The 12,920-nt window shown below is 41.2% G+C and overlaps 1 protein-coding gene across 2 annotated transcripts in view; it reads right to left on the bottom strand.

Annotated features, from left to right (window-relative positions):
* PGBD1 (piggyBac transposable element derived 1) overlaps positions 1-12,920 on the bottom strand; it is a 33,783-nt gene that overhangs the window by 14,754 nt on the left and 6,109 nt on the right. For both annotated transcript variants that reach the window (XM_039257556.1, XM_039257558.1), the window contains exons 2-3: positions 10,551-10,936; positions 8,798-8,954 (exon numbers count right to left, since the gene is read on the bottom strand). In XM_039257556.1, coding sequence (XP_039113487.1) covers positions 8,798-8,954; positions 10,551-10,922 — 529 coding nt within the window. In that variant the 5' untranslated portion in view covers positions 10,923-10,936. The remainder of the gene's footprint in view (positions 1-8,797; positions 8,955-10,550; positions 10,937-12,920) is intronic.

The following is a 12,920-nucleotide window of genomic DNA, read 5'->3' as shown; positions in this document are numbered from 1 at the left end:
AGCCCTATAAGGGATTTAAAGGGCATTCTTTGAATGGAAAAGAAAAGACGATAAGCGAGAGTATGAAAAGTAAAAAAGAAAACAAGTAAAAATGAGTACATCTGTAAAAATCAGTCAAGAGATTTGTAAAATATGACACCATACACCTAAAACTTGGGGGGTAGGAGGGGAAGAGGAGTAAAGAATGAGTTTACAACTGAGAGACCATTAACTTTAAATACAGACTGCTATGTGCAGATGTTATATACAAACCTAATGGTAACCACAAATCAAAAGCCATTCCAGTTATGCAAAGAATAAAGAGAAATCCAAGTATACAAGAAAGCCATGGCCAACAAACCATGAAAGAGGGCAAGAAGAGAAAGGACCAAGAAAATCTATAGAAACAACCACAAAAACATAAAAAATTGCAATAAACACATGTCTAACAATAATTACATAGAATGAAAATGGACTAAACAAATTTAATCAAAAAATACAGGGTGACACAGTGGATAAAAAAACAAGACCCATCCATATGCTGCCTACAAGAGACTCATATCAAACCTAAAGACACCTGCAGATTGAAATTGAGGAGATGGAAGAACATTTATCATGAAAATAGATGTCAAAATAAAGCCACAGTAGCAGTATTTATATCAGACAAACTAGATTTTAAAACAAAAACCATAGGGGCGCCTGGGTGGCTCAGTTGGCTAAGCGTTCGACTTTGGCTCAGTTCGTGATCTCACAGTTCATGGGTTCGAGCCCCGTGTCGGCCTCTGTGCTGACAGCTCAGAGCCTGGAGCCTGTCGTCAGATTCTGTGTCTCCTTCTCTCTCTGACCCTCCCCTGCTCATGCTGTCTCTATGTCTCTCTCAAAAATAAATAAAACATTAAAATAAAAAAATAAAAAATAAATAAAGACCATAACAAGAGACAAAGAAGAGCACTATATAATCAGAAAGGGCAAAATCCAACAGGAAGATATAACAATTGTAAACATTTATGCACCCAACTCGGAGCCTCTAAATATATAAAACAGTTAATAACATACATAAAGGAAATAAATGACAGTAATATAATAACAGTGGGGGGCTTTAGCATCCTACTTACATTAATGTACTCATCATCCAAACAGAAAATTATGAAGGAAACAGTGGCTTTGAATGACACCCTGGACTAGATGGATTTAACAGATATATTCAGAACAGTCCATCCTAAAACACCAGAATACACATTCTTTTCAACTGTATACAGAACATTATTCCAGAGTAGAGCACATAGTAGGCCACAAAACAAGCCTAAAAATTTTAAAAAAGACTAAAGTCATACCATGCATCTTTTCTGACCACAATACTATCTATATAACTAGAAATGAGGGCACCTAGGTGGCTCAGTTAGCTAAGCTTCTGACTCCTGATCTCAACTCAGGTCTTGATCTCAAGGTCATGAGTTTGAGTCCTGCACTGGGTTCCACACCGGAAGTGAAGCCTACTTAAAGAAAGAAACTAGAAATCAACCACAAGAAAGAATCTGGAAAGACCAAAAATACATGGAGGTTAAATAACATGCTACTAAACAATGAATGGGTCAACGAGGAAACAAAAGAAGAAACCAAAAAGTACATGGGAATAAACAAAACTGAACATACACCAGTCCACAACCTTGGGGATGCAGCAAAAATGATTCTAAGGGGCAAGTTTATAGCAATACATGCTTAACTCAAGAAGCAAGAAAAATCTCAAACAAACTAAACTTACACCTAAAGGAGCTAGAAAAAGAACAAACAAAACCAAAAACCACCAGAAGAAAGTAAATAAAAGAGAGCAGAAATAAATGATAAACAAACTAACTACAGTAGAACAGACTGATGGGTGGCTCAGCCAGTTAAGCATCCAACTTTGGCTCAGCTCACAGTTCATGGGCTCAAGCCCTGCATGGGGCTGTGTGCTGACAGCTCAGAGCCTGGCGCCTACTTCAGATTCTGTGTCTCCCTCTCTCTCAGCCCCTCCCCAATTCATACTCTGGCTCTTTCTCTCCCTCTCAAAAATAAACATTAAAAAAAAAAAAAGAAGAGATCAATGAAACCAGGAGTTGCTTCTTTGAAAAGATGAAAAAAATGCATAAACCTCTAGCCAGATTCATTAAAAACAAAACAAAAAACAAAAACAGACTCACAATAACAAATGAAAGAGTATAAATAACACTACCACTGAAACACAAACATAAGAGAATATTATGAAAAACTATATGCCAACAAATTAGACAACCCAGAAGACATGGATAAATTCCTAGAAACAAAGAAACTACCAAAACAGAATCACGAAGAAATAAAAAATCTGAATAGACTAATTACCAGCAAGGAGATTAAATCAGTAATCAAGAAATTCCCAACAAACAAAAGTCCAGGACCACACGGCTTCACAGGCAAATTCTACCAAGCATTTAAAGAAGAGTTAGCACCCATTCTTCTCAAATGATTCTATGTTTCAGCCTGTGACTCCCTCTCTCTCTGGCCCTCCCCTGCTCACGCTGTCTCTCTCTCTCTCCTAAAAATAAATAAAACATTAAAAAAAAAATTTAAAAAAAAAAATCAAATGATTCTAAAAAGTAGCAGAGGAAGGAAAGCTTCCAAATTCATTCTATGAGGCAGCATTATCCTGATACCAAAACGAGATAAAGACATTACCAAAAAAGAGAACTACAGACCAGTATCTCTGATGAACACAAATGCAAAAATCCTCAACAAAATATTAGCAAACCAAAGCCTATACAATACATTAAAAACATCATTCGCCACAATAAAGTGGGATTTATTTTTGGGATGCAAAGTGACTTGAGTCAATATTTACAAATCCATCAACATGATATATAAACAAAAGATAAAAATCATATGATCATTTCTTTTTTTTAAAGTTTATTTATTTGAGAAAGACAGAGAGAGCATGAGTGGAGGAGGGTGGAGGAGGGGCAGAGAGAGAGAGGGAGAGAGAATCCCAAGCAAGCTCCACACTGACAGAACACTGAGCCCAACGTGGACTCAAACTCACAAAACTGTGAGATCATGATATGAGCCGAAATCGAGTTGGACGCTTAACCGGCTGAGCCACCCAGGTGCCCCCATACAATCATTTCAATAGAAGTGAAAAAAAGAAAAAAATTTTGACAAAGTACAACACCTATTCACGATACATTCAATAAAGAAGTTTTAGAGGGAACAGACCTCAACATAATAAGGGCAATATATGAAAAATCTACAGCTAATATCAATCTCAATGGGAAGAAACTAAGAACTTTTATCCTAAGGTGAAGAACAAGAGAAGGATGTCTACTCTCACGACTTTTATTCAGCAAAGTACTGGAAGTCACAGCCACAGCAAGCAGAGAAGAAAAGGAATAAAAGGACATCCAAACTGGTAAGGAAGCAGGGAAACTTTCACTGTTTGCAGATGACATGATACTGTATAGAGAAAACCCAAAAGACTCTACCAAGAAACTACTAGAAGTGATCAATTCAGTAGGGTCACAGGATACAAAAATCAATGTACACAAATTCACTGTATTTCTATACAATAATGATGAAGCAGCAGAAAGAGAAATTAAGAAAATATAATCCCATTTACAATTTCACCAAAACAATTAAATATCTAGGAATAAAAGGAGGTGAAAGACCTGTACTCTGAAAACTGTAAAACACTGGAAAGAAATTGAAGACAACACAAATGAAAGACTCATGGATTGGAAGTACAAATATAATTAAAATGTCCATATTATTCAAAGCGATCTACAGATTTAGTGTAATCCCTATCAAAAAAAAGCATTTTACAGAACTAGAACAATCCTAAAAAATTGTATGGAACCATAAAAGATCCCCAAATAGCTGACACAAATCTTGAAAAAAGGAACACAAAGCTGAAGGTATCACAAATCCAAATTTCAAGTTATATCACAAAGCAGTAGCAACTGGGGAGCCTGGGTGGTTCAGTTGGTTGACTGTCTGACTCCTGATTTAGGCTTAGGTCACGATCTCACAGTTGGTGGGATTGAGCCATGCGTCAGGCTCCATGATGATAGCATGCAGCCTGCTTGGGATTCTCTCTCCCCCTCTCTATGCCTGTTCACCACTTGTACTCCCTCTCTTCCAAAATAAATAAGTTTGGAAAAAAAAAAAAAAAGCAAAAGTAATCAAAACAGTATGATACCGGCACAAAAACAGACATATAGATCAATGGAATAGAGTAGAAGGCCCAGAAATAAACCCATGATTATATGGTCAGTTAATCTTTGACAAAGGAAGCAGGAATATACATTGGGAAAAAGTCTCAACACATGGTGCTGGGAAAACCAGACAAGTCCATGTGCACCACTTTCTTACACCAGACACAAAAATAAACCCCAAATAAATTAAGAACCTAAATGTGAGACCTGAAACCATAAAATCCTAGATGAAAGCATAGGCAGTAATTTCTCTGACACTGGCTGTAGCAAAATGTTTCTACATAGGTCTCCTGAGGCAAGGAAAACAAAAGCCAAAAAAAACCTATTTGGACTATGTTGAGATAAAACTTCTGCACAGCAAAAACTAAAAGACAACCTATTGAATGGGAGAGGATACTTGTGAATGGCATATCTAATAAAGGATCAATATCCAAAATATATAAAGAACTTCCAGAACTCAACACCAACAAATAATCCAATTAAAAAATGGATAGAAAACACAGACATTTCTCCAAAGAAGATATACACATGGCCAACAGACACAAGAAAAGATGCTTAACATCACTTATCAGGGAAATGCAAATCAAATCAACAGTGAGATATTACCTTACACCTGTGAGAATAGCTAAACTCAAAGACACAAGAAACAACTAGTCTTGGCAAAAATGTGGACAAAATCTTTCCATACTGTTGGTGCAGAATGCGACTGGCACAGGCACTGTGGAAAACAGTATGGCGGTTCCTCAAAAAATTAAAAATAGAACTACCCTATGATTCAGTAATCACACTAATGAGTATTTACCCAAAGAATATGAAAACACTCATTCAAAAGGATATATGCACCCACTATGTTTATAGCATTATCTACAATAGCCAAACTATGGAAACAGCCCAAGTGTCCACTGATCAATGACTGGATAAAGAAGATGTGGTATGCATGTATATATGTACACACACACACACACACACAGGAATACTAGTCATAAAAAGGATAAAATCTTGCCATTTGCAATGACATGGCAATGTTCATTCGCGAAGCGAAATTAAGTCAAGGAAAGACAAATACCATACGATTTCATTCATGTGCAATTTAAGACACAAAACAAACAAAGGGAAAAAAAAGAAAAACCAAAAAAGACTCTTAACTACATAGACCAAGGGGTACCTGGGTGGCTCAGTCGGTTAAGTGTCCAACTCTTGATATCAGCTCAGGTTATGATCTCAGGGTTTGTGGGATCAAGCCCTGCATAGGGCTCCATGCTGACAGGATGGAGTCTGTTTGGGATTCTCGGTCCTCTGCTCCCACTTGCTTGAGCTCTCACTTGCTCTGTCTCTCTCTCTCTCTCTCTCTCTCTCAAAATAAAACATTAAAGAAAAAAAAAAAACTACATAGAACAGATGTTTACCAGAGGGCAAGTGGGTGGCGGAATGGGTGAAATCAGCGACTGAGATTAAAAGCAACACTTGCCACCATGAGCACTGACACACAAAATTGTTGAATCACTGTATTATATGCCTCAAACTAACATAAGACTATATGTTAACTACACTGGAATTAAAAGAGAAGAAAGAACGAGGTTACAGCTGCAGCTGTGTGACCGTGGGCCTGTCAGTCTTGCTAAGCCTCCAATTCCCTATCTGTGCAATGGGGAGAACACAGTCCACTTTACAGGGTTCGTGAAGATGAAATGAGAGAATGAACACAAAAGCCTTCTGTAAACTGCACCCCCCCCCCAACAGGTCATGCATTATTATATTTTCATTTATTTATTTATTTATTTAATATTTTATTTATTTCTAGGAGAGAGAGAGAGACAGCGTGAGCAGGGGAGGGTCAGAGAGAGAGGGAGTCACAGACTGAAACAGGCTCCAGGCTCTGAGCTGGCAGTCAGCACAGAGCCCGACGCGGGGCTCGAACCCACGAACCGCGAGATCATGACCTAAGCGAAAGTCGGACGCTTAACCGACTAAGCCACCCAGGCGCCCCTATTAAATTTTCAGATTGACTTAATATAAGGTACACAAAACTACTAAATAAGAAGACATGATCATTCTAACCCAAAATTTATCCAAGACTGTAGCATCACATTTTTTTTTCGCTCCAGACACAGTGGATCACCACCATAGCATCTTTTCATCGGTGTTGTTCCATATGTAGAGGGACTAAAGCTTGCTGAAAAAACAGGCTTGTCCCTGATGCACCCCCACCGTCCCCCAGCAACAATACATGCCAAACCCTTCAACTAAAAAAGCACAATGTAAAACAGGTCTGCTGACAGGGAAAGGGCTAAGTTGAGAAGGGGGACGATGGGAAAGAAAATGGAAAGGGGCAAAGGTAAAGTGAAGTGAGGAAAGAAAGCAAAGACCATGGAAAATCTGAGATAGGAAAGGTCACACCAGACTCTGGGTCTGCTCCTTATCACCTTCCTGAAGTGGAAGGAAGAGCATTAGGGTTAAGCCTGAGAAAGAGGCAGAGGGATGTTTTCACATACGGGAAAGTTCCTTACAAACACCACACTGATCCACTGCTCTGCACCCCCGCTGCAGACAGAACGGGAGAATGCAGGCTTCAGGGGCAGTCTATCGGGTGATACCTCAAGGTCCCTTCTACTTGTCCACCAACAAATATAAACACTCAATCAGATACTAAGACTCTATCATGACTGAGCATTGAGAGACTGGGAAAAATACAGTACTCGTGAGTTTTCAATTCTAGTGTTCCATGATGGATGAGAACACCATACACACACGCGCGTGCACTACTATTGCTGTAAGTCATATTTCTTATTTTAAAAAAAAAGAAAGGCTTCTATCGCACCCAACTTTCTAATGATAGTCCCAAATGCGAACGCCACAGAATGTTTCCATGTGACCTCCCAATCCCTTCCACACACTCTTTCACAAACAAACCCTACGCTCCAGCCACTCTGGTTAACTTACTATCCCTTGAAAATACCAGCACAGGAGCAGGAAATGCCACTAGCCTGGGAAACTGCTCTAAGTTTATGTGGTGTCAGGTAACTTGGGGAAATGTGCTGGAATCATAACTGATAGGCAGGCCCTTAGCTAGAATCTCTAGAATATTCGAGAGGAGCTAAAAGGATATATATATTTTTAAAAAGTCCTTGAAAATGACAAAGCATGCCTCCTGAAGGCCCAGAGAGCATTCTCATCTGAATCACCTACCACAGCAGTGGTGCGGACGCAGAAAACCACAAGAGGCCATGTCCTGACCAGAATGCGGTTGGGGTCTAGTCTGTGAGCCGTCTCATGCAGTTTTTAAGCATTCACTTACGTGAAAGGATCTCACATCCTATGACCACTGTTATCTTTTTACCAATTATCACCCTCACCACTCTGACAACTACCCACTCTGTTCATTACCCCCCTCTCCTCTCCAGTCAAAACGAAATTGCTTTCAGCAGGCATATGTTCATCATCTCCTAGGTAAGTAGGAATGTCTGCCCACTGTGGGGCTCCCTACTACGGCTCAACTTCTTCACATAAACATACTGTTCTGGGGCTTCACCTAATGCTGGTTTTTCACAGCTGAAGAAATACAATAGAACCATCAGCCAAGTAAGTAGGGATGTACCAAGTCCTATTTATGCTACACGATATAAATAAACTCCATGAGTAACGTGAGCCATATACGTTTCATCTCCTTGTAGCGATTTATTACATGAACCGTTTATTCATTCTTCAAAATATCAGTATTCACAGATCACCAATGTGATGCTCCCAGTCATCTGGGGTAAACCACGAGCCCTCTGAAATCGTATGCATCCAATTTTGCAGTACCCACGTTTTCCAGGGAAGAGAGTCAAGTTTTCAACAACATCTGAGGAAAAACTAGTAGCACCCCTCAAGAGAAGGTTAAAAAACAATGCATTGTGGAATTCTAAGGTCTCTTCTTTGAAATTTCCATATACTTTTGTCTGTTATCAATCCATCTCCAGACCTCAAACATCATGCCAGATGCCTGCGCAGAGCTCAACAACAAACAACAGTTGAGAGGGTTTCCTGGAGGGAAAGCCTGGGTATGGACAGCGGGGGGATCCTGCACATGGAAGACCGCACTCCAATGGAGAACACAGAGAGCCTGTTTAGGCCCACAGCTGCATTTAAAATGACTCCAGATGAGAGGCAGGGAGGATGCTGAAGAAAACGTTACTATGGTAAAGTACTATGGTACTTTGGTACTATGGTAAAGGAAAACGTTACTATGGAAAAAGGTAAATTTGTGGAAAGCTGTCAAGTAAATATTGAAAATACCCACAAGTGTAGAATTAGACATGTAGAGCAGAGGTATGCAGCAGAGAGACCTCTGGTCAGAAGGTCAGGTGACTTGAATTCTAGACGTTATTCTGCGTCTGTTGACCCTGGCCAAGTCATCCTGAGTTTTGGTTTTCCCAACTACTGGGAGGGCAACTGGACAAGATCTCAGGATTCTAACAGTTTACAATTCCCAATGTTTTTAGAAGGTTGCTTAAATACAGGGTAGGAAAACATACACACACACCCCAAAGGACACAGATAAACAAGCACCTGTGAGTGTCTGCTCCCAATGTCCGCGTTAAACATGCACTGGCACTCACCACTTACTTCTCGGGGGTTCTCTTGGCAGAGTTCTGGAGGTTCACACTTCAAGGCGGTTACCCTGGGCAGGAGGTGGAGGCTCTGACACTCCGAAGAGGCTCCCTGATACTCTGTCACCAGTGGGTGCACATCTTGTCCCAGAGTATAGATAGAAGCCTAGGGACAAAAGATTTACCTTGCAAATGAATCCTGGTGGGAACAGAACTGAACAACAGTGAGGGTCATCTTCAAGGGAACACCAGACAAGCCCAATACAATCTTTAAAAGCAGCGGTATAGGGGCACCCGGGTGGCTTAGTCGGTTAAGCGTCCGACTTTCGCTCAGGCCATGATCTCGCGGTTCGTGGGTTCGAGCCCCGCGTCGGGCTCTGTGCTGACTGCCAGCTCGGAGCCTGGAGCCTGTTTCAGAGTCTGTGACTCCCTCTCTCTCTGACCCTCCCCTGCTCACGCTGTCTCTCTCTCTCTCCTAGAAATAAATAAAACATTTATAAAAAAAATAAATAAATAAATAAATAATAAAAAGCAGCAGTATATACGGGAATAACAAACTGAGACATTCACCCATTTGGTAGACAGGAACTGCACACCTACGGAGACTCAGACTGTGTTCTATGAGCACACAGCACTGGGGCTATGCGGCAAACGAGACAGGGCAAAGAATCCCTGCCCAGAAAAAAACCAAACAACTCAGGTGGGTGCTCACACTAATGGATAGAAACTATCATAAGACAGCTCCCATGGATTACTTAGAGATTACAAAAGGGGAAATGGTAACTTTAGAAAACAGAAGTCTGACAGAAACCACATCAGTAATGTGACAACCCATCCCCATGTGCCTCCTGATGGGACGCGCTAAGGTGAACCCATCTGTGGCATTCTAGCCAAAAGGCACAACTTGGACCTTACCAAGAGGAAATGTAAGACAAATAAAACATTGTGACAGACGAGGAGAGACCAAGTGGAGCACCTGAGTGGCTCAGTTGGTTAAGTGTCGGATTCTTCATTTCTGCTCAGGTCATGACCTCAGAGTTTGGGAGTTCCAGCCCTGCTTCGGGCTCTGGGCTGACAGTGCAGAGCCTGCTTGGGATTCTCTCTCCCTCTCTCTCAGCTCCTCCCCTGCTTACATGCTCACTTGAGCAGGCGCTCTCCCTCTCTCAAAGTAAACAAACTTTAAAAAAAACAAACAAACAAAAAAAGAGACCAGGCCACTGTTCCAGATTCAAGGAGACTAAAGAGGTAACTAAATGCACTATGCGCTTCTGGACTGTATCCTGGATCAGAGTAAAACTGCCACAGAGAACCCTACGGAGATGACCTAGCACAACGTGAACAAAGACTACTGTGTAGATGACAGTCTCTAACAATTTTAATTTCCTTAAACTTGATCTTTGTATTTCGGTTATACCGAAGAACGCCCTCGTTCTTCAGAAATACACACTGAACACTCAAGTGTTCAGACATAAAGAAGCATGGTATCTGCAAATAACTCTCAAATGGTTGAAAAAACACTGTATGAGTGTGTGTGTGTGATACGCAGGGAGGAAAGGGGGTGGTTTGCACAAGAGCGAGCACATCAAGATACAGTGTTAACAACCAGTGAGTCTGGGTGAACAGCAGGCAATTCTCTGTGCCACTTTCCCAGATACTTCTGTAAGTTATAAATTGTTTTTAAAGATTAAAAATAAAGTTAAAAATTAACAGACAAACGTTCCCCACTTCTCCTCCCACACCACCATACACATCCTCTTCCAACCTGCTGTCCTGTGTCTTTCTCCAGATCCTCCAGCACGGTCACCGCCTGCTCCCCGCTGTCCGGCTGCTGCTCCCGCACCCGGGCCTGGAGCCCGGCGGGCAGGATGGTCAGGAACTGCTCCAGCACCAGCAGCTCCAGGATCTGCTCCTTGCTGTGCGTCTCGGGCCGCAGCCACCGGCGGCAAAGTTCCTGGAGTTGGGCCAGAGCCTCGCGGGGCCCAGTCACCTCCCGGTAGGAGAACTGCCGGAAGCGCAGGCGGCACAGCTCCTGAGCGTGGCAGCTGCTCTCCCGCGAGCTGCACACCTGCTCCCAGGCAGAGTCCTCCTCCTTCACCGTCACGAGGCTCCCTGCACCTGGCGCAGCTTCATCCATGCTGAGCCTAAAGACTTAAAGGAAAAGGTTCATTCAGCCCAGGTCCACGCTTCAGAAATGTTTTTCCAAACATACATCTGAGGCATAAAAATGGATCAGTAATGGCACAAAAACAGAAACTCAGATCAATGGAATAGCATAGAGAACCCAGAAATGGACCCACAAACCTATGGCCAACTCATCTTTGACAAAGCAGGAAAAGAATACCCAATGGAATAAAGACAGCAAATTTCTTCAGCAAATGGTGCTGGGAAAACTGGACAGCAACATGCAGAAAACTGAACCTCGACCATTTTCTTACACCACACACAAAAATACACTCAAAATGGATGAAAGACCTAAGTATAAGACAGGAAGCCATCAAAATCCTAGAGGAGAAAGCAGGCAAAAACCTCTGACCTCGGCTGCAGCAACTTCTTATTCAACACGTCTCCAGGAAAAGCAAAAATGAACTACTGGGACCTCATCAAGATAAAAAGCTTCTGCACAGCAAAGGAAACAATCAACAAAACTAAAAGGCAACCTAAGGAATGTGAGAAGATATTTGCAAACGACATATCAGATAAAGGGTTAATATCCAAAATCTATAAAGAACTTATCAAACGCAACACCCCAAAAACAATCTAGTGAAGAAATGGGAAAAAGACATAAGTAGACACTTTTCCAAAGAAGACATCCAGATGGCTAACAGACACATGAAAAGATGTTCAACATCACTTAGCATCAGGGAAATACAAATCCAAACCACAATGAGATACTACCTCAAACCTATCAGAATAGCTAAAATTAACAACTCAGGCAACAGGTGTTGGCAAGGATGCAGAGAAAGAGGAACTCTTTTGCACTGCTGATGGGAATGCAAACTAGTGCAGCCAGTTTAGAAAACCTATGGAGGTTCCTCAAAAAATTAAAAATAGTACTACCCTACAACCCAGCAATTGCACCCCTAGGTATTTATCCAAAGGATATAAAATGCTGATTCGAAGGGGCACATGCACCTATCGACAATAGCCAAATTATGGAAAGAGAAAGATGTCCATCGACTGATGAATGGATAAAGAAGTCATACAACAGAGTATTACTCGGTAATCAAAAGAAGGAAATCTTGCCATCTGCAATGTGGACAGAACTAGAGGGTATTATGCTAAGTGAAATTAGAGAAAGACAAATTATCATATGATTTCACTCATATGTGGAATTAAGATAAAAACAGATAAACATAGGGGAAGAGAAGCAAAAATAATATAAAAACAGGGAGGGTGACAAAACATAAGAAATTTAAATACAGAGAACAAACTGAGGGTTGCTGGAGGGGTTTTGGGAGGGGGATGGACTAAATGGGCAAGGGGCACTGAGGATGACACTTGTTGGGATGAGAACTGGGCGTTATAGATAGGAGATGAATCACTGGAATCTATTCTTGAAATTATTATTGCACTACATGCTAAGTTGGATGTAAATTTTTAGAGGAGAGCTCTTTTGTTTCGTCATTTTAGTTAGCTTTCCGGCTCTTGTTGGTTTTAAAGACCTGTTATGCTCTCTGCACCTATGAGCGCTGCTGTATCCAAGAAGACTCTTTGACTGTCCAGGGCCTATCCTTTCAGAGAGTGTTTTTTGAATGGTATCTCTTGGTCTCTCTTGTTGGGACCTTGGTTATTTTATTTTCCTTTACGTAGTGATATTTGGGACTCTCCACCTTGTGTACTCTGGCTTGTTTCTTGAGGTAGCCACTAGAAGGCTTTCTCAGTGGATTCTGCATCCTTTTTCTCCCAATCTCTCAGGTTTTGTAAGCTTTCCAATTGCTTCAGGTCTTTTCCGTGTGATGTATGGGCGAGAGTGCAAGTACGGACCTCCCTACTTTTCCGCCATCTTACCCCCTCTTAGTGTCAACATTTTTCAACATATTGAACTGGGTACTTCAGAATTATGCATTTTTTAGTACCTAAGTTTCTTTTCAATAAAAAAAAAGAGAACTTTTTGGGAAAATGTCAGTGAGAT

The sequence above is a fragment of the Hyaena hyaena genome, unplaced genomic scaffold (assembly GCF_003009895.1).
Source record: "Hyaena hyaena isolate Hyena2069 unplaced genomic scaffold, ASM300989v1 scaffold_637, whole genome shotgun sequence".
NCBI classification, from domain to species: Eukaryota; Metazoa; Chordata; class Mammalia; order Carnivora; family Hyaenidae; genus Hyaena; species Hyaena hyaena.
The sequence above is the reverse complement of the archived record's forward strand: the minus strand, read 5'-3'. Positions and strand labels throughout refer to the sequence as shown.